The sequence below is a fragment of the Lissotriton helveticus genome, chromosome 5_1, assembly GCF_964261635.1.
Source record: "Lissotriton helveticus chromosome 5_1, aLisHel1.1, whole genome shotgun sequence".
Classification (NCBI taxonomy): domain Eukaryota; kingdom Metazoa; phylum Chordata; class Amphibia; order Caudata; family Salamandridae; genus Lissotriton; species Lissotriton helveticus.
The window spans coordinates 958,236,297-958,264,240 of record NC_136065.1 but is presented as its reverse complement, the minus strand read 5'-3'; the positions used below and the strand labels follow the sequence as shown (position 1 = coordinate 958,264,240).

At 45.5% G+C, this 27,944-nt stretch overlaps 1 protein-coding gene across 1 annotated transcript in view; it reads right to left on the bottom strand.

The window, feature by feature from the left end:
* The window catches only part of CFAP46 (cilia and flagella associated protein 46), a 1,487,057-nt gene that overhangs the window by 849,706 nt on the left and 609,407 nt on the right, over positions 1–27,944 (bottom strand). Inside the window, exons 26-29 of the mRNA XM_078643461.1 lie at positions 17,839–17,979; positions 10,932–11,013; positions 10,707–10,854; positions 10,166–10,349 (exon numbers count right to left, since the gene is read on the bottom strand). Coding sequence (XP_078499587.1) covers positions 10,166–10,349; positions 10,707–10,854; positions 10,932–11,013; positions 17,839–17,979 — 555 coding nt within the window. The remainder of the gene's footprint in view (positions 1–10,165; positions 10,350–10,706; positions 10,855–10,931; positions 11,014–17,838; positions 17,980–27,944) is intronic.

The window sequence follows — 27,944 nt, the reverse complement described above, 5'->3', positions numbered from 1 at the left end:
CGCTATTATATAGCGATTTTGTACATACATTCCGTTTTGTGAATTCCAAATAGCGATTCCTTAAAATTCGCTATTTGGAATTCGCAAAACGGAAGTATGATACACATGGCCCTTGGTCTTTCGTCAAACGCCAGACAGAAATATTCCATACACTGGATATTAAAGCACCAGATATGCAGCTACTAACCAAAACATGGCCGACGAATTAATCATCCCCAGGCATTTTATTCGCCCTTCTAACTGACAACTATATTTTCAAACAAATAGGGCAGCAGAGAATATGGGCGGAGCCATAGCGGCAGTAATTAGAAAACAAATAAAATTCATTGAACTGACTTCATTAATCCTCTCCTCAGTTGAAAATCTGGTGATCAAACGGATTCTCACACTGCCTCTCTGACATGTGTTCTTTTACAACAGACCACCAAGTCATATGCAAAACTTTTCACAACTCTTAGCGGAGTCAACCTTTCTTTTGATTACTGATCAAGCAACTATACTGCTAATAGGTGTTTTTAATTATATGGCAAATAGGGAAAAAGGAAGGCAGCAGGCAGCTGACCTTACCAACATCCTAAACAGCCTAAACGTAAAACACCAGGGGCTAGATGTAGGTAATTCCCATTTACAGACTCTTAAATACCGAATTTTACCGATTCGGTAGTTAAGAGTCTAAAAATGGGAAGGGGGCAGATGTAGGTAATTTGTAAAATTCAGTATTTACCGATTCTGTAAATACAGAATCGGTATTTCCCATTGATTCCTATGGGCTTTGAAGCCCATATGAATCAATGGGAAATACCGAATCTGTATTTCCAGAATCGGTAAATACCGAATCCTGCAAAGGTGCAGGGGGTGTCCCTATCAGACCTTAACCCCTATAAACCTCCCTCTTGCCCTGGCACTCTGTTGTGGAATTTGTACCGAGCTGACCTGAAGTCATTTTGCAAATCCTTGAAAAAAAACCTTCCAGCACCTAAGGAAGATAAATAATGTTACAAGGAAGCAGTCACGAATGGCTAGCCAAGGCCAGCAACACAAGTGCTCCCCTCCGAAAAACTAAACAGCTAAGACAACATGACACATCTAAATGGTTTTCAGAAGAGTGGAAAGCAGCCAAATTGGAACTGTGGCGTTGTGAACGCATATGGTAGAACAAATTCTCACCTGACCTCAAGGAAATCTATATAAGACAACTTAAATAGTATGAGCTGCTGATTAGGCATGCCAAAGCTACCTTATTCGCTAATAAAATTCTGGACATCACCAACAAGTCAAAAGACATATTCAAAATCGTCACAGAACCCTCAAATCATGATAGGATTTACCTTACCCATCACACCCTCACAAGTGTGTTGTGATTATATTAACTTTTTTATTGATATAATTAAGACTATCAAAAAGAGCATTCCCTTCAGTGCTCTGCACAATACTATGTCATCCAAAGACAAGAACGCATGTTCTCTCGACATTCCCCAAAATCAGTAAGGAGGGCCTAATGGACCTACTGATAAAGATTAAAATCGGGCTCTCCCAATGATAACTACCCCCTCGAATGTATTAAAAAACTGTATTCATAGTATTTCCTGACCCAGTGTTATCCTTCTTCAACCTGTCCCTTAACCAAGGGAATGTTCCTAGTTCCTTTAAAGAGGCAACTGTAGCACCCCAACAAAAGAAACCAGGCGAGGACCCTCTCAATTAAAAAAAACTATTGCCCAATTTCCCTACTTCCCTAATTGGCTAAAATACAAGAGGCCCATGTAACACGCAATCTCTGCTTCTTACTCTTGGTCATGGATGAAATGCGGGAGAGGGCAGAGAGAGGCATTACCAAAGTCCTTGTCCTCCTTGATCTCTCAACAGCCTTTTACATGGTCGACCAAGATCTCCTGATGGACCGTGTCAGGGCAGCAGGGCTACAGGACTCTCCAATCAACTGGGTCATCCCTTTTTTAAAAGACAGATCTCAATCGGCTTGCCTACCCCCCTTTAATTCTCCCATAGTACAACTGAACTGTGGGATGCCTCAAGGGTCTTTTCTCTCTCCACACCTCTCCAACCTATACATTCGCCCTCTGGTGCAATCTTTTAAAAATATGAAGGCCAAAATAGTTAATTATGCTGATGGATACGCATCTTCTCTTCACAATTGACAATATTCCTGCATTTACGAAGTCTTTTCAAGACACGATATAGTCCATTTGCGATTGGTTGAACAGCAATCATCTGAAACTAGACTCTGATAAAACAGAGCTAGGTAGCACAAAAACCAACCATAGCCTTTTGAGTCCTTCCTTTTGGCACACTGCGATGAGTAACCCCCCTCCTAAAAAGTCAGTAAAAAGCATTGGAGTCTTCATTGACGAGGAACTCTCCCTAAAACCGCATCTTCGCAAAGTGATAACGTCTTGCTACTTCCATCTCGCCAGAATCATTAAAATAAGGAACATATTCACCGTAGATGCACTGGTTCAAGTCATAATTGCGTTGGTCATGTCAAGAATACACTATGCCAATTCTCTCTGTCTGGGCCTTCCCATCTACCTCACTTGTAGGCTAAAGTTGTTTAAAACCAGGCTGCATGGCTGGTCTACCAACTTCCTAGACATTGAGACATTTCTCAAGTGATCTCCACTGGCTCTCAGTTGCCAGTACAACTGCTTCTGTGCAAGGGGTTGTGGTCCCATACACTGCCAAGATAACTGACATCAAGCTGGCCCCTCTCTCACACTCTGCACCAGATATGGTGAGCTTCCAAGGTAGGGCCAACTACTGTGGAAATAGTGTGGCCTGATCTCCTTCACTGCCCCCTATACCACAAAGCTCAGGAAAGTCTCCACTCCGTGGACCTGGGAGGAAGCTCAGGGTGCGGCTTTCCAGAACACCAAGGAGGTGCTCTTAGCTGACACAACCTGGGTGTACTTCGATCCAGCCGTGGCCCGTGGTGGGAGTTGCGGTGGGGCAGAGAGGTGGGCGGGGGAGGGGCAGGGTGGGGGGTACAAAATACCGGAATATGGATGATTGCAGGTAAGTAAACAATTGAATAAATAAAACGAATTTCATAGCGCGCCCTAGGGGGAGCCTTTCCTGCTGTACTTGCTGTGTTGCGGAGGGCCGGGCACTGCTCCGCTCCATCTCCTTGGCCGGGCTTGGCTCCGCCGAGCCCCTGCACCCTTGTCCTTGCACCTGTGGGCCGGGCTTTGCTCTGCTCGTTTCTCTGGGCGGGCTTGGCTCCGCCGGGCCCCCTTGCCTACACTTCCCAGCAGCCCCATCGCGGCAAGGATGCCACTGACGCCACTCGGAAGCGCCAGGAGGCGCATAAAGGCTCCCTTGGTGCCGAGGCCGGGGGGAGCCTTACCTGCTGTACTTGCTGTGTTGCGGAGGGCCGGGCACTGCTCTGCTCCATCTCCTTGGCCGGGCTTGGCACCGCCGAGCTCCTGCACCCCTGTCCTTGCACCTGTGGGCCGGGCTTTGATCCGCTCGTTTCTCTGGCCGGTCTTGGCTCCACCGGGCCCCCTTGCCTACACTTCCCAGCAGCCCCATCGCGGCAAGGACGCCGCTGACATCACTCGGAAGCGCCAGGAGGCGCATAAAGGCTCCCTTGGTGCCGAGGCCGGGGGGAGCCTTACCTACTGTACTTGCTGTGTTGCGGAGGGCCGGGCACTGCCCCGCTCCATCTCCTTGGCCGGGCTTGGCTCCGCCAAGCCCCTGCACCCCTGTCCTTGCACCTGTGGGCCGGGCTTTGCTCCGCTCGTTTCTCTGGCCGGGCTTGGCTCCACCGGGCCCCCTTGCCTACACTTCCCAGCAGCCCCATCGCGGCAAGGATGCCACTGACGCCACTCGGAAGCGCCAGGAGGCGCAAAAAGGCTCTCTTGGAACCTCGTCCCGCGGGACGCGCGCGGGAGCTCGCCGGGAGAAGCCCGGGACAAGGGCGGGACCATCTGCGACCATCAGCGGCCAGAAGAGGCTGGACTGGGCCACCCCCTGTGACTGTCTCAAAGGTGCTTTACCATTAAATTCCTCTCATTAGCACAAAACTCTGACGCCCTCCCAACCACAAACTGATTGTAAGCAGAAAGACAGTACAAACAGTGGACTCCAAAAAACCATTTTGCAACTGTGGGAGGGCGAGGTGATGGTTCTTTGTTTGTGTTGTAAGTAAGGAGGATTCACTCGCTAGCTTACTAGACAAGGAGGGAGTGTAGTGGTGGGCAGGTAATAGTGTAAGTTCCTATACCTTCCTCTCTTCCGCTCTAGTCATGTCTAACAGACCGAAAATGCGCTCTGCCATGGGCAAAGCACTTTCGTTTCGTACTCTGACACCTCTAGGGCTTGAATCAAATGTTGTGTTACAACCCACCGCGATTGACCGGATGTTGAGAAAAGTCAACAGGGAGATTGAGCACACAGAGAGAAATTTGTCTATCCCTGATACACCTACACAACCTATTGATTTAAACACATCAGTAATTTCCCACCACGATACTATAGAAACCTCCACGGAAAGCATCCCTTGTGCGCAGGTGGTAGAGGAACCAGTTACAGACACAAATAAAAAAAGAAATAATGCCAAAAGTAGAAAATCAAAACAAGGGGGTTGTAGGAAGGGCCAACCTCGGATAAATAAACAGAGTAAGGTCACACACGGTCCAAAGGACAGGGAGGTAGTGGTTACAGAAGGGACAGCGGTATGCCACCAAACCCGCCCAGGATGGATGGACGAAGTAATAGGAGACCTCCAAAAGCGCCTGGAAACTTTTATTATGAGTCAGTTAAAACCAATAATCAGCAGGCTAGATAAAGTAATAAACGAACTGACAAAGCAGGGAAGGTTAAAGGGCCCTATAGACTGTAATTCTACAGCAAATCGCGCCTCAGCGGGTACTACGCCAGCTGAATACACAGTTGGCAGTAATAACTGTGTGAGTAACGAGCAATGTACTATTATACAAGTCCACGAAACACCTAAAGCTTCGGCCCAGGTAGGGAGGGGAAACATCCAGAAGGGGGTGACAAAGGACACTGATAAGGCCCAACAACGAACAAACAAGCTGTTAGCACAAATAGAAAAGCCACCAACTAATGTTTCCACTGAGACAAACCCGAGAGGCCATGTGCCGAATGATAGACTTGATCACCCTCTACCACCTAATATTAATCTGCCCCCTGAAGCATGCCCTTATGTTGTTGTCTTTACCGGGGTACCTGAACTCAGGGCAGAGGAGAAAGAGTCTCACATGGAATTAAAAAATAAGATAATTAAGTGGCTCAACATACATAGGCCCCTGCAAGGAGGAGAATGTGGGGAGATTCTTCACGTGAGAAGAGTCAACTGGATAGGCAGCAGGAAAAAATATATTACAGGGGATTGCATTGTGACACATTTTAGAAATACTGATTTAGTTAAATACATACTAGGTAGCTCTAATAAAAATCATACTATCACCTTATGCTCCTTACCACTAGGATATTTCTTCCCGAGGAGATGTGTTGTATATACCCTAAACCACGCGGATCTCAGTACAGGAAGGGCACCAGCAAGACACTGTGCCAGAATGCAAGAGCAGAGAGGACAGGGTTATACTCAGTGGGCAAACAGATTCAGCCCGCTATTGTCCCTCGATGAAAATGACTGACTATCCCAAACTGGGAAATGTCACGAAAAGATGGCTGTAAGGGAGGGAGACAAACGAAGTACATATGGGGCCACAGAAAGCTATTAGGCAAAGAGGGTGAATGAACCACGAATAACGGGAGGTGAGGGAGGTCAGGGGGTTACGCTGAGTAGGAAGGATGAGCCCAGGACACACAACCAGGGTGGGAAGGTTGGAAAGGTACAGAGTGAAGGTCTGATTTTAATGTCCTGGAATATTGCAGGCCTGGCGGGGAAATTTGAAAACGGAGATTGGAGGAAATACCTCCGCGGCTGCCATATATTAGCTTTCCAGGAGACATGGGCGGCAGAATCCTCCCCCTATCAAATAGAGGGTTTTAAGTGTTTTTTCGTACCAGCTCAAGAAGGCAGATCAGGTAGAGCTAAGGGAGGGCTAGCACTGTATGTTGATCTGGACGTAAAAGGTTCATGGTCACAACCCTCCTGGGCGTCGCATACCCTCCAGGCAGTTGTATTTCAAGGACAAGGGTTGAGATTACTGATGTTTAATATCTATAACTCAGGGCCAGCGGATGGGAAAAACACAGTAATCCAGGAACTAGATTACAGAATCAATCATGAGATTAAGCAGAGGAAAGGGGGAGGAGTACCTACTGTCCTGATAATGGGGGATTTAAACTGCCATCTTTGCCCAAAATTGTTCCCTGTAAGTGTAGATTGGTCATCGTGTCCGGTAGAGAGTGGGCCACACTTTGAGCATAATAAGGAAGGAACAACATTAATGAAGTTATTAGGTACTTATGCTCTAACACACACAATAGATTTGGTGGCCCCGGGTAGGGATGGCACTCTTACATCAACATTCAAAGGCAGGGGATGCCACTCCATCATAGATTATATGATGATATCTACCTTTGCAAAGGACCGGGTTAAAGAGGTGAGAATAGACTGGAGTCCCTTTAGTGACCATAACCCACTGATCCTGGAATTAATATATAGTGGTCGCTCCATCAGAAGTTTATCGATAGACACTGAGCTGCACCCAGTGGACCAGGGGAGGCGACTAAGATGGTCAAAAATGAATGCCCAGAGTTCTGTGGAACCCTACTAGAAAAAGGCAAAAAACAGATCCACGATTGCCTTGAACCTTCAGTAGAGGGAGGTGCGCTGGTCTCAGTCTTCGAGTCTTTAACTAACTTGGTTGACGAACTACTGAAACTAAAAGGTACAAAAAAGAATGGAACACAACCACGATGGTTCAACACCGAATGTTCTCGAGTCTTAAAATCCAACCTAGGGATAAGCAGAAAGTAGCCCTCTGCAGAAATATATATATAAAACAAAGATAAAACAGAGGAAGACCAGGCTCCAAGCGTAGGTCTGGGCTGACCTGAGGGAGGCAGGGGAGAAGAGATATTTCAACTAATTTTGGAAAATCATCAATAGACCCTGCTTTCAGGATAGCAACGCCCCGGTAATCAGTAACAATATACTTCCCGAACAGTGGGTGGCTCACTTCAAGGGCCTTTACAATCATAGCTGTGACACTGCTTCTGTAGGGGCCTGGGACGGGGTCCGGTTCGGTGAACCAGAATTTTCACTTCAAGAAATTACTCAAGCGATCCAAGGACTAGCCCGAAATAAAGCACCAGGGCCTGATGGCACGCCACCAGACCTTTATTTAAGCAACATTGACCTTTGGGCTCCTATTATGACAAGGGTGCTAAATGCAGCTATAAAATATGGGCTTCCGCGATCTTGGTCTACTGCATTGATTGTCCCTATCTTCAAAAAAGGGAGTAGGGACAACCCTCAATGCTATAGACCAATTTCGTTGATAGATGTGTCAGCCAAATTACTGGGCAGGGCGGTTTTAAATCGCCTTATGGCCTGGAAAGAAGAGCACCACACCATTGCAGACACCCAATATGGTTTTAGATCAGGCAAATCAACAAGCGACCAATGCCTTAACCTTTATCTACTAGTTGCAAAATATACAAAAGCCAGCAAAGGAACAGTCTATATGGGTTTTATGGATCTGGCTGCGGCCTTTGATAATGTAAACAGGAACAAACTTTGGGCCATGATGAGTAACATGGGAATCGACCCTGGACTTATAAACATTCTCAAGGAATTACACTGGAACACCACTGCCAAGGTCTGCTATAGAACGGGGGGGGGGGGGAGTACTGATCCCTTCCCGTGCACTGGCGGAGTAAGGCAGGGGTGTATCCTTGCCCCTTTTTTTTTCTCTTTATATAAATGATCTGGAGAGAACATTGGTTGCCTTAAATGTGGATTGCCTCAAAGCAGGAACGCGTCATATTCCGGTACTGCTGTACGCGGACGACGCGGTCCTGCTCGTACGAACAGCTTTGAGTCTACAACATCTCGTTGACAGATTTGTGGAATTCATGGATAATTTAGATCTGTCCGTGAATCTGAACAAATCCTTCGTGATGGTGGCGGGCAAGAAACTCTGCAGGAAATTTGTATTTAAAATAGGGTCTCATATATTAGAAACTGTAAGCTCTTTTTCTTATCTGGGTCTTCTGTTTGACGGGAGATAAAGTTTGACTTTTTAATTGAAGAAAGGTGCAGAAAGCTGGTTTCCGCAAACGGTGCGATACTCAATTTTGCCCGAAGGTTGGGTCGCTGGTCACCAGAGCAAGTAATGAATCTATACGTAGCTGTAAGCACTGCAAAGGGTCTATATGGTGCAGAGGTCTGGGGTTTCAGGGATGCACGTTTTTTACAATTGGAGGAAGACAAATTCCTACGTAGGATCCTGAAGATACCACAGAGCACCCCAGCAGGAATGCACACACTGAGCTAGGGATCCCATTTATCGCAGACCAGGTGAAGGTGAGGCCCATTATGACATGGCTCAGAATTTGGGTGAATCCCGAAGCTGAGCTAAATAGGGTAATAGTTGGCGATTATCTTCAAAAAGACAAATGCCTCCATATCCCCTGGCTGAAATATGTCAAGGATACTTTAGGAATCATTGACCAGCCGTTACTCTTTAGCGATCCGACCTCAATTACCACCTCACGCAAACATCAAATTAAAAAACAGCTACTAGAAAATTTTGATTTGGGTAGATCATGCTCTGACTCAGCAAAAAGATCGGTAGTGGCACACCGTTTAGTGAGTAATGGAGAGGGTATGGAGCCCTACCTATTTTTGATGCACAACCAGCAGGACAGGTTTTTAATGTGTCGTTTTAGGCTCAATTTGTTACATAATATCTTAGCTTATCCATCAGGTTTTACTTTAACAATTGAGCAGAAGGGTGCCTGCGGCTGCGACAATAGGTCTCCGCAGGACACCCTTCATTTTGTACTTTTGTGTTCCTTTTATCGAACTCCTCGTCGTAGATTTCTTGTTAATATTTTAAAAGAGGCAAAATTCCGTCAAGCTAAAACTGCCCTACTTTTTTTGCAAAAAGCAAGTGATATGCGCACCTTATGCTCTATTATGAATTTTCTAAAAATAGCAGTAAGATTAAGAAATACGAGAGACTGAGCAACGATGTATATATTGCCACACGTTTTAAATGTTTTTAACCTTGTTTTTATTGATGAACGGTTCAGAAATGTAAATAATGTGTTTTGTATAATGTATTTTTATGATGGTTTTTAATCATCGAAATAAAGATTTACTGAACTGAACTGAACTGACTCCCCTATTCGTGTGGCCCGGTCTAACCCTCCTGTAGAACTGTATCGAGGTGATAGATACAACCAAAGAGCTCATTTAGCCCCTTCTTGTGATTCTGAACAGTAATGGAGGGCCAAGACATTTTTGAACTACGGTTAGAACGGTTAGTTCATTTGTTTTGAACGTTTTATATGTTGGAAGAATTGTGTGTTTTGGGATAACCCAATGACCCACACAGGGCTTATACCACTGTGAAAGGGCGGGGCCTAGGTTATTCCACAGGGTCGACACCAATGGTTTAGGACATATGACGTGAGCAGAGTCAATAAAACAGATCGAGCACCAGGGTTCCGGGTTTCGTGTGATCGAGATGCAGCCTTATGACATATGGTTTCCACCTGCTCCACACTTTCTGCAACACTAGAAGCACTACATGGCAGCTCTCAAAATACACAAACTGCACGTCATCAAGGGTCCTCAACCTGACAAACAGGACGTGTGAACAGGGTTGGCTTTAGCACTGGTGGTGTCCGGTTCGACATTCTCTTTTGGCGCCCCACGCCCCATGACTGCCTCCTCGGATTCTCTCACTACCACCTGCAAAAGTGACCCTCATCTCTCCTATCATAAGATATTGCTAAAAATAACGCCCCCTGAGGTCACAGCACCCCCCTCAACAGCTCAGCGCCCAGTGTGGCCGCACCAGTTGCACTGCCCTAAAGTGTGTGAGTATAGGAAAGATCCAATGATGGTGAACAAAAGGACTAAAGACTGGTTAAAAATGTAAGAACCTCACGTTATTTCTAAAGTCTGCCGTCCAGATTTTCCATACAGTATCACCAAGCAATCATTAGCAAAGCAGTTTCCAAAAAGACTCACACAAACCTGCAAGGCCTCAATTGCATGTTGATAGCAAGTTAACTGTTCCACGGTGTCCTTAGCCGCAAGTGCCAGCAGGTGCCACGTGTGTGACACACTCTCTTCACTTTCGTCTTTAAATTTTTGAATGTCCATCGAAAAATTACAACCAAGTCTTGCATTAACTAAAACTCTGTGCTTGAACAACAATCTGAAAGAAAACAGTTCAGACCTTAGATGCAATTCTTTATTTACAGAAATGACCTCTTTTTCGAAATAAACTTGCATACAGCAAAGAATCAACTGATATTTGAGAGAGCATTATTTTAAAAACTAGAAAAAGGGGCAGCTCGTATGTAGTTATATCACCTCTAATAAAATTTGAGCTTCCAGCACTACATGAACAGCACATGATGGAGACATTGTAAATATTTACTGCCATATCTCTGGTAATTCCACTCCGTAAACATAAAAATGGCGTTTAGTGATAGAAAACGAATTTATAAAAGACAATAAAATAGCGTTACAATTATAAACATAGTGTCAAAGTATGCTACTCAGCACTTACAGTTTCTGTTTAGACTTGGGCAGAATTTGAATGGCTTCACCCAACACAGTTAGCCCAGTTTCCCATTCGTTTTTATCAGCATACATGTGGAACAGCAATCCATACAAAGCCACTCTGACTGCAAGATCTTCCCCAGCACTGGCTGAACCTAAAATAAGAAATACCATTATTTGGCGTTTCTTGGTAGATAACATTTAAATTCAAAAGTGCATATCTGTGACAAACCTGATGAGATAGTACTGTCGGGTGCTTCTTCCAGGGTATGAATATCCGATGTTGGCCAGAAGTGCAAACGTGTGGTGTCACTCTGCAAATATATTTAAAAAGACAATAGAAAATTGAATCTATCCTAGATACATAGCTCGGGTCTGATTGCTAATCATTTATGGGGCCCCAGTCTGTGCCACTTCACACACGAAAACAGGTGTGCCTAATAAAAAAAGCACTGGTCAAGACAATTTGGGTCCATTGCTGCTTAAGTGTGTTATTTCAGTGTTTTCTGTGTACTTGTATGTGACATTTCATTGCCTAAGGTGTGACACTATATTGAGTAGACCGAAGCAGGTATGTCATGCTCACATACCGAACACAAGCTTTGTAGAAGTGGGCCTCTGATGACCAATACATCACTCGCCGTATATACACTGCATTATAAACAGTGATTTTAATTGAATGCTATTCCTCAGACAAGGGCATTTCACAAGTGAATTGGACTTACAAACATTAGGCAATCATATTCCTTAAAAGTTACTATTCCATTGAGATCCTAGCACCAGAACAAAGAGTTGAAACTCCTGCTGCCTTAAGAAGCATTTTGTCGTGGTAAGTCAGGGTGGTGGTGAGCTGCTCTCATGCATAATTGCCAAAAATAGCTATGTCTCAATCATCATGTGATATCTTTAGCCAGTAGTGGCTTTTTATCCACCAGCATAATACTTTCTGGGACTTGTAGTTGTATTATTTAATGTGGGCTGTTGGCTAAAACAGCCCATACACTCGTTGAAATTAGCTGATGCTGTGTCACACTCCGCTCACCCTACATAGGCCCTGATTAAGAGTATAAGTGCTATTTATCGCACCTGAAAAATAACAATACCACAGGGTACTTTATCTACCGGGGGCAAAAAATAGCATCTATTAGGAGTTTCTGGGGAATAACATGCAGATTTTGGTGTTTAACGCACCAATATCGACATGATATGGTAAATAATGTATGATTTTCCTCTGTTAACTTTCAGCAGGTTTGATCACATGAAATTTAACGAAGGTTGAGGTATCTACCGCATCTGATGATTATCGGATGAGTTAAATACAATCAAACTCATAATTCCGACCTGTAGGAAGGTGGGATCCTTCTGCATGGTTACCCCCACTTTTTGCCTGGTGCTAAGCTGTTTTTGGACTAGCCTGACTGGGATACTGCGAATCAGGACCCCAGTCCTTCAGCTTTCTCCAGTAAATTGTTGTGTTCAGTAAATAGGTACACCCCAGATTGGATAATGGGGTACCCTTATACGCTCCTAGTATATGGTGCTAAGGTACCCAGGGCATAGGCAGAGGATTCCCATGGGCTGAAGCATGTATTATTCCACCCATGTGAGGCCATTCAAAATGGAACTACATGCCTGTCATTGCAGCCCGTGTAAGCACCACTTACTAAAGATATAAGTTTACTATATCTAGGGTCACTGCACTTAAAACTTATAAGTAACCCCTATAGCAGGCCTTTGCAATCCTGAAGGCAGGCTGCTTGGTTCTAAGTGAGAGGGTGCCCCTGAATGAGCAGGACACCCCTGTAGCCTACGGAGTCTATTCTCTCGGGATGTCAGTGAAGCAGCCATATACTATATAGAGGGGCATCGCCTGATTACGCGAGACCATCTTGAAACTGGCTGCAACAAATCCAATCATGTTTGGTATCAAACATGTTGGAATCATACCCCACACCGTAAACAATGTGGGAAGAATGATTCCAAGGAATGGAAGAGCCCTCCGTTAGGCTCTCCATGTCCCCGAAACCAGTCTTCCACACCTGGACAGCACAAAATAGTTGCTGCCGACCACAGACGTGATAATTCTCTCCCGCTGCTGAGCAAGGCTCGGGCAGGGGAAGGCAGAACAATAGGCAAACTGTCACAGGGAGGTGTGACCACCTCCCAAACAGGATTTAGTGTATTGGGGGAGGGTGGGTGTGCTTGACATTGCCACTCAGTCTGCATGTGGGGCACATTTTATGTCCCCATGCACAGTCTAGTTCAAACCAGTCCTGGGAGCCGTTGGCTCCCGCTCTGGCACTAAACTGGAAAAAGGACATGGGAGTAACCTCCCTTCAGTCCAGCCTCTCCCCTGGGAGGGTCCTCTGAATCTTCCCAACCCTTTCCCTAGGGTACTTAAGAGCTTACCTGGGTGTAGGTCCCCAGATTCGTCGTGGGATAAGATTCAGATCAGACACCCCTTCTACTTCTACCTCTGGGCACTCTGGACTTCGCTGGACTTTGTTTGGGCCTGACTTCGTCTTCCTTCCAGTCTGCTGCATTGTCTGTGCCTGTGCAATCGACATCCGATGTGGGTCAGCTGCTGGACAGCTCCTGGACTTCCTCAGCGTCGCCTGATCCTCACAGCTTCAGAGTCAAGGTCCTTGTCACCCTTCCTGCAACACCCGACATCAGAGGGCATTCGTCTTCCAAGTCTCCTGGTCACTCCTGAGTGACATAGACTCTGTACCCTCTGCTTGCAGGTACTTCTCACCTAGAATCCACCTTCAGATTCCACTGGACACTTTCCGCTCTTCCAAAAGCGGCACTTTCCTGAAGTCGTCCATTGGAAACAACATCGGTTTCCTACAGCAATTCACACGTATGTACCCGGGCTCCCTGGTGTAGGTAACGTGGATACTAGGGTATCCATGGGGTAGGGTGGCTCTCCAACCTTCTAGGTTTCTTCAAAGTCTGCTGGGAAGGGTCCTTAATCTTAAAAAATCCAACTGCGACTTACACAGAGACTTGACTGGAGCACGCAGTTGTGTTCCCACACTGTACACGCTTTCCGTGGGGTCCCTATCTACTTACCTTGGGTGGTTCTGTGGGTCCCCAGCACTTCTACACCCTCTCAGCACTGTCTTGATCCGAGTTGTGGTTCTTATACCACTTTCTAAGTATATGGTTTGGTCCCCCCTGGGGTCCACTGAGTATTACGTGCTATTTACTGTGTTTGTTTGCTAAAGAATTGTGTCCATTGCGTTTGTCTCTAAGTTGGAGATATTTTAATGTACTAGAGAGTATTATATAATAAATACATATTTTTATAAATACTTGATGTGGTTCTGTTCACTTAATCTATACTATAAGATTGCATTCTGGTAAAACAAGCTGCTTTACACTCCTTCTGGACTAAGCCTGAAGGCTGCACTCCACAGCTACCACTTAGAGAGCTTTCTAAGACCACTTAAATCACCATAAGGGTTGTCTGGACTGGTGCAAGGTGACCACTTACATAAGTGTACATCATATACCAGGCCAGCTTCTCACACAACCCCTGCACAAACAGGGGTTTAATAAAAGGGTCATAAAAAAGGATCCTCTCGTAATCAGGCCTAAGTATATATTACTACCCGTTAATACCAAAAAGCAGTTGCTGGGATTACAGAACCTGCTACACAGTGTTTAAAAACAACCCTATGTCGTAGATGCCTTTTTCGCCCATGCCTCATTTTCTATAAAGATTTAATGTGCTTTATAAACAGAAACATCTAAGCATGCACACTGTGTTTGTGGAGTTTGAGTAGTAATGCATGTTCCCAATGTTTCTCTTAAAACAAGCTCATAACTGTTTCTGCAATCCTTCATAGGCTGGAGGTATGATGACAAGTTTCAGGAGTGACAATGAAGGTTTACACAAGTGCTGACAGCACTTAAGTCAGCCCAGAGCCCCATGTGGTGAATATTCATCTCTAAAGTCCGAACTTCCACAGAACACACCCTGGCCTTGTAGGGTGGCAGCATGGCTTTTATGAGGAGCAGGACTTTGTATGTTTCCGTGTCAGAAGCGCACCTATCTGATCAACAGAACATCAGGACCCTCCTTGATTCAGCCCCTTCTCCTCTTGCCATAGGGCCTTGGAGAACCGCGAGTGTGTGGTTCTGTTAATGTCAGCAAACCAGCGACTCGGTCACCAAGTTCTGTGCAGCACCGGGATCAATGGCAAATTAAGTTGGTCCATGGATTGCTTAGGCCTACTTACTCTGGAGGTTCAAGTTCTGTGGTGGATGTGCAAAGTATGTAACAGCAATATGCCCCTGCGTCTGAGCTGACAACAGTTCCAGGAGGCTGCGTCATGGTGGGCTATGTTAAATAAGCTGCATTACAACTTGCAAGATCTTGGATTGGCTGCAGTGAAACAGTTGGCCCAGTGTCATTGTCAGCTGAAGAAAAACAGTCATACTGACTACAGCAGCATGGAGAGAGAACACGTCCAGCTTCACTCCTCTGCTGATTTGCGTGAAAATCCCTAACCTTACAGTAATGCATAGACTGAACCTATAAACCATTACTTTAACACGAGATGCGTGGCCCATGGAAGGGCTGGGGCTCATATGTGAAACCAATTGGATTTGCCCATGCTTGTTTTTTGCTCTCCTAGGTTCCCACTGCAAATGAATGAAGTTTTTAAAAATATAAGAAAATAGAAGATATTGACTGTACTTTCTTATGTTATAGGATACCTTATCCAATGATCACCATAGCAGATGTTTGCGCCCACGGTGATCATCAATAAATGAAATTTCTTAAAATAAAAAGAATTTAAAGATGCCTGCCATGCATACATGCACATGTAGGTGGTCTTAAAATGGATTAAAAAAACTATAGGCCATATGTAGTAAACACTGTTACAGTCACAAATAGTCAGAATCGTGGTATGCAACAGCAAAAAAAATTTTACTATGCACTAAACCTATTTTAGGAAGCAGTAAAATGTAGTTGACTGATAAACCGGGTTTGCGACTCCATATCGATTTGATATTTTGAAGGGACGTGTTGTGTGCGTCCCTACCACATCGGTATGTAAGGCTTGGCAATTAGTTTTAAATGCCAAGTCGAAGTGGCAGTAAACTGCACACAGAAGTACTGCAGTGGCAGGCCTGAGACAGATTTGAAAGGCTATTTCCATGAGAGGCACAATCTGTGTTACAGCCCACTAGTAGCATTTGACTTTCAGGCCTTGGGTGTATGGTATACCACTTTACAAGGGACTTACAAGTAAATTAAATATGCCAAACAGGTATACACAAATGTCACCATGTTTAGAAGAGAAGCACAAGCCCTTTAGGAATGGTTAGCAGTGGTAAAGTACTCAGAGTTCTAAGACCAACAAAAAGATACAGCAAAAAGAGGAGGTAAGCAGGCAAAAGGTTTGGGGGAAGGCCACCATAAGGATGATGGGTATAACAGGTGATTTGTGTGTATAGCATTATCCAGCAAGAGGTCTGGCTTTTGTAGCCAGTGCAATATTTGGTATCCTACTAAATTCACATATCCAATCCATTTCCGCCAACCAGTAGATAGGTTTCAATGGTTTGGTCTCCTTTACACATGCATGTCCTCTTGTATGTACACATGTGCAGTACTTAGCGTGTAGTTTTATGCAAACCACATTGAGACATAATTTCATGATCTAGTCCGGACGGGGGTTTTGACACTGGATGGCTATGCAAGAATAAAAGGGAACATGTGGTCTTATGTTTGCAATGCCGCTTTAAAGATTTTTTGGGAGGTGTGGTGTATGGGGGATATGTGGCCGAGTTGAGGCACAGGAATCTGGAGGGTCTGTCAGTGTATGCACAGCTGCAAGAGCATTCATGACTCTACCACTGTAAATTTACTTATGATGTAGATTGGGATATGCACCGAGTGTGGAATAGTGGTACAGGAAGACTGAGTTCACAGGAAATGTTTGGACATCGATAGTTCAAGTATGAGGGGAAACGAGTTACTCATGTCCATCCCAAATTACGATTACATAGGGCATCAGCCATAAAGTGCTGATTAGTGCCATTAAGACACCAATTGCCCAGCGCATCAGTGATACAGTTATGTGGCGTGAAGCAGGAGCCACTATCCTTCAAAGAAAAATGCACGCTTTTGTGGAATCTGACAGAGCTACTAAGTACTCAGAGCATCGCAGATATGGTATGGATGGGTGTGGCAGGACCATCAGTCCCTCAAAGCAAGATGAGAAGTTTTTAGGCATGTGTCAAGATGAAAATCACTTAATGCAGTGGTTCTTAAGCTCTTTGACTCCTGTGGACCCCAATGAATCAATATTGGTAACCACAGACTCCATCTCCCCAAACAATTTCTATGACATGAAATTCAAAAATACCCAAAACTACAGAAACAAGTATACATCAAACAAATATACAAACTATGAAATATTTTCTTGAATCCACAAACAGAAATCGAAAATGTTATTTTAATGGGATGGTTGGAACTTTTCTAAACATGACATTCAAAGGGATAGCGAAGGGTAACTGCCTAGAATGACACACTGACCCAAACTTGAAACTTTTCTGTAAGGAACGTAAACTTCAAAAAGAAGATAGCTTACCAACTTCTAATGTGCCATCGGTCATAGCTAGCTGAGGGCACGGGGCACTGAGTGCATTCAATCTGTCTCCGTTCCTAAGCCGCCATATGCTGTAGGACTTCTGGAGGCGGTACAATAATATAGTTACTGAAACTACTGCAGAGAGAATGGCAAATAGCTAACCATCAGAGGTAAAAACCAGGAACACCGAGATTCAAGCAAAGGATTTGAAGGTGACCTTCAGTCTTTAACAGAGCGAAGTTGTATTACATTTTAGTTGTGGCTCTTGGGTGCTTTTTAGGAAGTAACTTGCAATGTTTATACAGGAAAGAGGTGGAATTTTCCTTGCACAGTCTCCTTTCTACCCTTAACCCTGAGACTGACAACACTACACTGCAGTCAGACACATCCATCAAGTTGGTTAATAAGGTACCCACTAAGTGTTTATTGAGTAGGCAATACAGCAATGGGCATATTTGCAAAGGCACACCTGAATGTCTATAGTGCTTGAATTACTATGTGGGTATTGGTTTCATTCTTACGGCTCACCTGCTCGGCCTTCTTTTGCAATGAGTGCAGGCGCACAACTGAAGGTTGGCCCTTGATTTTCGCAGCTACTGAAGCTAGAACAGGTTCAGGTGATGACAGGTCTGGGCAGGAATCATAAGTCGACCTGGAAGCAGACGCCTTCTGCAAAACAAAGAAAGAAGGTGGGAGTGTCGTTTTGGAGGTGTGACCTTTTCTTACCTGTACACTGCACTGAGACTAAACTGTTTTACCATTTTAAAACAAGCAGTGGCAAAGCCAATAGGTCTCGCCGATGGCTTTGCCAATATGTTTTAGTTTAGTTGCATATTAGTGTGGTTGCTATTTAGTATGGCAAAAGCGTTTGGTGTAAAGGGGCATTGAGTGAAGTTTTATAAAGTTGAGTAGAGTGTAGTGTTATAGCGTGGTGTGTAGTATAGTGGTGTAGGGTTGAGTTGAGTGGTATGGTGTGTTATAGGTGGTGTGTAGTGTTGTGTAATGTAGGGAGCATAGTATTGTATAGTGGAAGGGTGTAGTGTTGAATGAAGTAGATTGTTAGAGTGGAGTATAGTGTTAAGTTGTGTAGTGTGTGTGGAGTGGTGCAGAGTGGATTTCCGTGGAAAGGGTGTAGTGTAGGTTAGAGCAGTGAAAAAAGCCCTAACACCATTTCAAAGCGCCATTACAAAGCTTTCCAGCTCGGAAAGTTAAAATGTATTTTACCTTTGGCGCATTTCCCACATACAGAAAAGTGCATTTTTGAATGCTTGTTTAAATAAACTCCTGCTTTTGTAGAACCCTCGCATCATGTGCTTTAAAGCTATGCATTAATGCCAATATCTTAAGATACAAACAGTCCACTATACTCTCGAACATCAGAAGACTGAAAAACAACAATTCATCCCACTAAAAGGTGTTCGGAAAACTGTTGAATTAAATAGTAGCAATAAACACAGAAAGGACAGGTATCCCCATTTTGACTTTTCTCACTGACAGCGCATTAACTACACCTAGATCTGCCTGTCCGTCCATTTTCTGTCTTCTGATGTCAAGCAGACTCTTTGGTTTGAGAGTATTCAATCCATATCCAGCACCATCCCTATTCACTGAATACATTCACAGCAAAGTGTGTGCACCAGTTGTGCAAGGAGAAGTGTGAGACAACTGGTGTTTCTTCATATGTTGGATTTGAGATGCAACTGTATCTACCAGGATGTGTCAATTTAACACCCCAGTCACTTCGCTTAATAAAAAGAAAATGGCAAACCAGGTAGCAGCTGAATGCACCATTTCAATTATTCTCTAATTCTCTGTGTGATTTCTGCAAAAAACGAAGATGCTGAACCTTCGCTGCAAGACCCAGCTCAGCATACGCACAAGTCCCAAAAAGTAATTTTATTACTTGAAATCTCACGGGTGCAAGATCCTCCTCACTTGAACAACAACCACTGTGGAATTCATCTCAGGCAGCCCTCTCACAGGGCACCCATACCAATAGCGAAGTAACTAATTACTTGTTGTTGCTAAGCCATATTCACTGCACCTGAAGATCTTAGAACCTGTTGCTGTCTGAGGCAATATGTTCATGTAACCTACTCCCTTGTGTCAGTGCAAGACAGCGGGTTGTGCTGCGTGCAAGGAGCAGCAAAAAAATGTGTTAGAATGAGGTAAATGAACAGCAATATGCATTCAGGATGATGAAAGAGGAGGTTGACATTATGGAACACATGGCGGGGCGGGAAGGAGAGGGAGAGAGTGAAAGGGAAAGAGTGAGAAAGATAGAAAGGGGAGAGAGAGAGCGAGAGAAAGAGAGAGCGGGAGAGACAGAGAGAAAGAAAGAGAGAAAGAAAGAGAGAGAAAACGAGAGGATAGGGAGGGAGAGAGACAGAGAGAGAGAGCGAGAGCCCGGGAGTGGTGCGTGCGTGTGCGCGCAGTCTGCTCTTTTTGGAAGCACTGCACTAGTGCTTGTGGTGCGCCCCTGCTCGCTCCCGCAAGCTGAATGTCGCCACAAGCACGAGTGTGTGCTTCCAAAAAGAGCAGAGCAATGGCTAAAGGTCCTCCTACGCAGCGCATACGCGCTGCGTAGGAGAGACCTAAAGAACAAGTTACTTACCTTCTGTAACGCTTTTTCTGGTAGATAAAATATCTGCCTGTGGATTCCTCACCATGTGAATATCCCCCTTGCGTCAGCAACGTTTGGAATTTTTCTTCGTAGCACGCCGGCGTGGACGACGTCACAGGAGCACGGCATCGCGCGCGACTCCGACTGACGTCACCGACTCCTTATTAGACCCACGTCGGCGTGATGACGTCAGTTCCGCCCTTTTTTCTGTGCCTTCGAGGCACCCGGACGGACCAATGACAGCAAATATGCAAATATACAATGTACACAGTACATACAAACCAAAATCCCACACAAAGTGCGCAGCAAAATTAGCAAAATAGCAGAAAATATGCACACATAAAAACCAGGTATAGCAGAGTGGACAACGGGGAGGTGGGTGGGCATGTGAGGAATCCACAGGCAGATATTGTATCTACCAGAAAAAGCATTACCGAAGGTAAGTAACTTGTTCTTCTGATAGATACATCTGCCGTGTGGATTCCTCACCTTGTGAATAGAGTCCCACAGCTGTCCCCACTCCCGGAGGAGGGTGTCCACTCCGCTATACCAGGAAATCTTGGAGAACAGAGCGCGCGAAGTGGCCATCCCTCCTCACCTCGGTATCCAAGCAGTAGTGCTTCGCGAAAGTGTGGAGGGAGGCCCAAGTCGCGGCTCTGCAAATGTCCTCAACAGGTACACCTCTAGACAAAGCAGATGTCGCAGACTTTGCTCTAGTTGAATGTGCTCTAATACCCTCAGGAGGGTCCTTACCCGCCAAGGAGTAGCAAATCTTGATGCACAGGATTATCCACCTGGAAAGTGTGCGCTTGTGCACCGCTCTGCCCTTCTTAATGAAATGAAATGAAATGAAAAAGGGATTTATAGAGCGCTCTGTGGCCAAGCGGCTTCCTGGCGCTGGGGAACACATCAACATCTGCCTAACAGATAGCAAAACCAACAAACAGCTGATCATCCATCCGGAAGTCTTTAGTTCTGTCCAGATAAAAAGACACCGCCCTCTTAGGGTCCAGGCGGTGCAGTCTTTCTTCCTCCTTAGATGGGTGAGGGGGAGGATAGAAGGTAGGAAGGGTAATGGATTGTCCTAGATGGAAGGGAGTTACCACCTTAGGCAGAAAAGCAGCCCTGGTCCTAAGAAACAGTCTTTCAGCATGAATGGTCAGGAATGGGGGCTTGGAACTAAGAGCCTGAAGCTCACTAACCTTCCTTGCCGAGGTGATTGCAACCAAGAAGACCGTTTTAAAAGAAAGAAGTCTCATGGGACACTTGTGCAAGGGTTCGAAGGGAGAACCCATCAAAAAGGTCAGCACGAGATTCAAATCCCAATGAGGAACAACAAAAGGAGTAGGAGGGAATCTATTAGTGAGGCCCTTCAAAATCTTAAAACCACAGGAGACTTAAAAAGAGAAGGCTGATCCGGCAAACAGAGAAATGCCGACAAAGTCGAAAGATACCCCTTAACCATAGCCACAGCAAATCCTTGCTGCGCCAGAGAAAGAGCAAACTGAAAAATGTCAGACAAATGAGCCTTCAAAGGGTCAACATCCCTCTCCCTACACCAAGAGACAAATTTAGACCACCTATACGAATAAATGGACTTAGTGGAGTCACGCCTGGCAGAAAGAATGACATCCACCACATCGTGAGGGAGAGAAAAAGAATTCAAGTTGCCCCGTTCAATCTCCAAGCATGAAGGTGTAATGTCTGGAGGTGGGGGTGTAGAACCTGCCCCTCCATCTGAGAGAGGAGGTCTGCACTGTGAGGGAGATGGAGCGGTGGGTGAGAAGAGAGGTGGAGAAGGTCTGTGTACCACACCCTTCTTGGCCAATCCGGGGCGACCAATATGACTTGGGCCCGGTCTTGGCGAATCTTCCTCAGAACCCGAGGAATCAAGGGTATGGGAGGAAACGCGTAAAGGAGTTGATTTTCCCAACTCAACTGAAACGCGTTCCCCAAAGCTCCTTGCATCGGAAACTAGAGACTGCAGAATGACAGGCAGTGAGCATTCTCGCGAGTGGCGAACAGGTCCACCCGAGGAGTCCCCCACATCTGAAAGATGTCGTGAACAACCTCCGGGTGAAGCCTCCACTCGTGGTCAGCAGAGAACTGCCGACTGAGACTGTCTGCACGAACGTTCTGAACTCCGGCTAGATGATTTGCCATCAGACAAATCTGATGGTCCTGAACCCAGGACCAGAGACGCAGAGCCTCTCTGCAGAGACACCGCGACTCCACTCCTCCCTGCTTGTTGATGTACCACATCGCGGTCGTGTTGTCCGTCAGGACTTGAACCGACTGACCGCGAAGGGAAGGGAGGGAGGCCTTGAGCGCCAGACGTATCGCCCGCAACTCTAGAAGGTTGATGTGAAGCAACCTTTCCTCTGGAGACCAAAGCCCTTTGACCTCCAGGTCCCCCCGATGAGCACCCCACCCGAGAGTGGATGCATCCGTTATCACTGTGGCCACTGATGGAGGAAGTTGAAAAGGCTTTCCTTGTGACAGATTGCCTTCCACACTCCACCAAGACAGATCCGCTGCAGTTTCTCTGGAGATCCTCACTGACTCCCTGAGATCTCCGTTGTGCTGATACCACTGCCTGCGGAGGCACCACTGGAGTGCCCTCATGTGCCAGCGTGCACGATTGACCAACAGAATGCAAGAAGCCATCAGACCGAGCAGACGAAGGACCTTCAGGACTGGAACGACCGCTCCATTGTAGAATAAAGGAATCATTTCCTGTATGTCGTGAATCCTTTGAGGTGGAGGGAATGCACGACATACAGTAGTGTCCAGTAACGCACCTATGAACAGGTTGCGCTGGGAGGGCACCAAGTGAGACTTGGGTACATTTATCGAAAAACCCAACATGTGCAACAACTGAGTTGTCTCTTGCAGATGATGAAGCACATTCTCCGGCGACTGCGCCTTGATCAGCCAGTCGTCTAGATAGGGGAACACAGGAATCCCCGATCTTCTGAGATGCGCAGCCACCACTGCCATCACCTTGGTGAAAACTCGAGGCGCAGTAGTAAGCCCAAAAGGAAGGACCGCAAACGGGTAGTGCTGCGATCCCACCCTAAAACGGAGATACTTTCTGTGCGACTTCAGAATGGGGATGTGAAAATACGCATCCTGTAAGTCGATCGACACCATCCAGTCTTCTTCCATCAGCGCTTGAAGAAACTGTGCAAGTGTGAGCATTTTGAACTTCTCCTGTTTGAGATAGAGGTTCAAAATCCTGAGGTCCAGGATTGGCCGAAGCCTGCCATCCTTCTTGGGTATCAGGAAATACCAGGAGTAGCACCCCTGACCCCTTTCCTGCTCTGGAACCACCTCTATCGCACCTTTTCGGAACAGTGCCAGGACTTCTTCCTGCAGGAGAAGAAGGTGGTCCTCCGAACAATAACCTTGGCAAGGAGGGTAATTGGGAGGGAACTCTTGAAAAGGAAGTGCATACCCATTCTCTACGAGATTGAGAACCCAAAGATCTGATGTAACCGATTCCCAATCTCGTAGAAAATGAGTAAGCCGACCCCCTACCTGACCCACATGATACAGAATGGTGGATCTAGGGCTGCTTTGCTGATGTAGGTGGGGGTTGGGTATTATTGGAGGAAGTAGAGGAAGAGGAGACTTGACGTCCACGTCCACGACCCTTCTGTCTACCTCTATAAGATTTGTACAGAGGGTTTTGTTGCTGCTGCTGTTGTTGCTGGTCTTGTCTGAAGGGACGAAAGGAGGATCTACCAAACCCTCTAAACTTCTTAGTGGTAGAACCTCTTGCCTGGAGACCCAAAGATCTTGCAGTAGCCCGGCTATCTTTGAATCTTTCCAAAGCCACATCTGCCTTCTTCCCAAAGAGACCTGTCCCATCAAAAGGCAAGTCCATCAAAGTGGCTTGAACGTCTGCCGAAAAATCAGAAGATTTTAACCACGCAGCTCTTCTGGTGGCGACAGTAGAACCCATAATTCTGGCAACAGAGTCCGCCGTATCCATGCCACTCTGATTGACTAAGCGGGCAGCGGCTTGAGTGTCGGAGACTACCTCATTAAAGTTCTTTCTATCATCCTCAGGAAGCTTAGATGATAGTTGCTTCACAGAGTCCATCAAAGCATGTACATACCTCCCTAGCAGACAAGTAGCATTAGTAGATTTCAAAGCCATGCTACTTGATGAGAAAATCTTTTTAGCAGATTGGTCCAATTTTTTTGAGTCTTTGTCTGCTGGCACTTGAGGAAACGAACCTGCCGACCTGTTGGAACAAGCGGCCTGTACTACCAAGCTCTCAGGAGAAGGATGTGAAGAGAGGAATTCGGGGTCACCAGGAGCCACTCTGTAACGTCTCGCTACAGATCTAGAAACTGCAGGAGCAGTTAAAGGTCTTTTCCAAACTTCCATTATTGGTTCAGTCAAAGCCTCAGTAAATGGAAGTGTAGGCTCAATAATGGATGAGGGTGAATGCAAAACCTCTGTAAGGATATTAGGTTTGTATTCCACAGTAGGTAAGGTTAGATTAAGTAGATCTGCAGCTTTCCTAATTACAGTGTGATAAGGTGCCACGTCCTTTGATGGAGCATCAGAAACTGATGGTAAACCCCACTCAGGAGCAAGTTCTAGGCCACTGGCACTATGAAGGTCTTCAAAACAATCTCCCTGATCCAGAAGCTCACCTTCCTCCACTTCAGGATCATCGTATTCCTTTTCTTCTAAAAGACGCTGAGCTCTACGTCTCGACCATTCTATACGAATCGAAGTCGATGGATCCGGTAACGACTCCGATGGAGCCGGATCCGATGTCGAGCGAGGAGCTGGAGCAGCAGGATGAGATTCACGAATCGGCGTGGTATTCCGATTCGATTCACGAGGTCGATCCAGAGTGGGCGAAGCCGTATGCGGAGTCGACGACCTCGGCGGAGCCGTACCGAGCCAAGGTGTATAAGTCGCCGGCATAAATGGAGCCGGGGCGTAGGATTGAGGAATGCCCAAATTAAAAGACAATGGACCCACGGGACCAACTGGTGCGCCGGTAGGGTACATAGCTCTATTATAGACCCCAAACATCGCATTAAGAAAATGTGAGGAGTCTTGTCCCGGACCAGGAAAAGGAGGATACGAACCAATCGGCTGTTCCGGAGGAGGTCGTTCCAGCATCGGTTCATCCTGTCCTTCGAGATTTTCAGGGACTTCCACGGGAGTCTGAGCTCGAGGAACTTCTACTTCAACCTCATGATCCGAAGAGTGATGTGATTCTGGATCAGGTTCTTGTTCCGGAGTCGGGAACCTTGAAGAGATTGTAAAGGAGAAGGAGAAACGAAGTCCTTATGATGTCTTCGGGATTTTTTCTTTGAATCCGAAGAATCTTTACCAGAATGATGTCTAGAGCTATGTTTCCTCCTCTTGTGCTTCTTCTTCAATGAACCTGAAGCATGACCCGAAGCCGACTTGGATCCGGATCTCGATCTTTCTCTAGACCTCGACCTTGCTCTGGATCTCGACCTCGAAGCCGACTTCGATCTCGACTTCGAACGTGACTTCTGTCTCGACTTCGTGCGTCTCGACGTCGACCTCGATGATCTTTCAGCTTCTCTTTCCTTTACCTTCGCTAGAAGAAGTTTAGCTTCACGTTCACGCAAAGCCTTAGGATTCATTTTGAAGGAGGACCAACAGTTTTTAACGTCATGGTCTGATCCTAGACACCATAAACAATCACCATGTGGATCGGTGATCGACATCATGCGAGCGCATGATCCACATTGTTTGAATCCTGTCTTCCTCGAGGACATTCTCGACGAAGAAGGAATAATTAAAGATGAAATAGTAACACTAGAATAGTAGAAGATACTAAGTATTGCAGAAGATCCCAGAAACCGTTAGCGTCGACGATGCGGAAAAAAGGGAACTGATACTGATGTCATCACGCCGACGTGGGTCTAATAAGGAGTCGGTGCCGTCAGTCGGAGTCGCGCGCGATGCCGTGCTCCTGTGACGTAGTCCACGCCGGCGTGCTACGAAGAAAAATTCCGAACGTTGCTGACGCAAGGGGGATATTCACAAGGTGAGGAATCCACACGGCAGATGTATCTATCAGAAAAGGGGCACAATAAGCAGTGGGCGCTGTGATTCACACTGGGCAGGCCACTCAGTTAAGCGTCCATCACAGGACTGAGCATGCCAAAATAAGATGGGGCAATACTGGGGTGAACTCATGTAGTAGCAAGCCACAACAGTGAGTCCATCTCCCTAACCCCTATTATGTACGTCAGTCTAGTCATTGCCAGCAACTTAAGTTACCATTTAACTTGTTGCCAGAAATGGGTTTATTAATACGGAAGGGAGCATTCCTACCAACTCCAAAAACCCCACTGGTTTGATTAAAACACAGTTCTTATAGAACTCTGTTCAATCTATGGTAGCTATGGCCCAAGCAGCAGGCAATCTCCAGAGAAGTGTGTGCTAAGTTCGAGCAGTACAGACAATTTTAAAGTAGAGAAGACAACACAATAAAATTCCCAAACCAATTTAGAAAAAAAGAGAACATTTTCACGAGAAAAAAAGATCAGGATCATGAGAATAGATTAAGGGGTACAGGAGAAGTGGCTTTTAGTCTTATGGCAAAAAACGGCTAGAAAAGTCAAGCACTATGGAAACAACAGTCTGCAGTAGACCAGGACCAAGGTGCAATTCCAGGCCGAGCATTGGTTATATACTCCAAGGAGGTTGCCCTTGTCAATGGTTTTACCTTCAGATTTAGGCCCAGATGCATTAAACAAAAATCCGCTCGCAAAGGGGCAGATTCTCAGAATCTGCTCCTTTGCGAACGGTATTTTTGCATTTGGGATGCATCATCCCAAATGCAAAAATAGCAAATTGCGAATTCGCTAAATTGCGATTACTTGCATTTAAGGAATCTCAAATTGAGATTCCTTAAATGCAATGCATTAAAGTTTAAAAAATAGCGATTTCGCTAAGAGGGCACGCAAATTACCATGAAGTACAACTTCATGGTAATTTGCAAAAACTTTGAAAATGCACTAAAGTGCATTTTTCAAAGTTTCATGTTGCGCACACACATGCCCTAAGGGCATGTGTGTACGCAACATATGTGCACAGATCAATTTCAGGGGTGCAACAGGGTGTCCTTTGGACACCCTTGAACCCTTGAAATCGCAAGCTCAATTTGCGAATCGCTATTTGCAATTCGCAAATTGAGATTGTCTTCCCATTCATTTCTATGGGCCTCTAGGCCCATAGGAATGAATGGGGAGGTATTCCTTATTTGCGAGTCGCAATTAAGGAATTTTAAGAAATCGCAATTTTTTTTGCAATTTCTTGATGCATTGCATTTTGTGATTCCTTATTTGCGATTCCTTATTTTTCGCAAATAAGTAATCTCAAAATGTATGGGGTTAGTGTCAGAAGGCTCAGGAATCCACTGGAGTCGACGATGGTCCCAATGCCCCACTACCTCAGGAATCACCAGTAGGAAACTATTGGTAACCCCTGAAACAGCGGGGAAAGGGGAAGTGGAAGAGAAAGAGAGAAAACAGTCGCAGGTTGGTGGGTAGTGCTTCTCCAATATAACTTCTAACTGGATACGCCAACCCCTGGAAAGAATCACTTAATGCATTCAAAAGCTCTATAACATAATTATAGATATTGACAGTTGTAATTATACAAATCTCTTACCCCAAGGAAACCTGGACTATGCTTCTCTCTTGTAGGTAGCTGTTGTATGTTCGTCACAGCTCCTGCACATATAACACAATTAGAACACTGTTCTTCCTGTGTATTCAATTGATAACTTTTGAATAATTTTAAGGGAATTACCTGGGTTTTTAATTAGTCCCTCGTATATTTTATTCTGGAAAACTTGAGTGCTGTAATCCTTGGATAAACCTAACCCTCACTATTAGTAAGCTAAGACTCTAACCCTAAATGCTACGCTGCCCTCTAATGTGTGAACTAACGCTACTCTAAATCATTTGAATGGCAGACTTGAACTCAAAATGA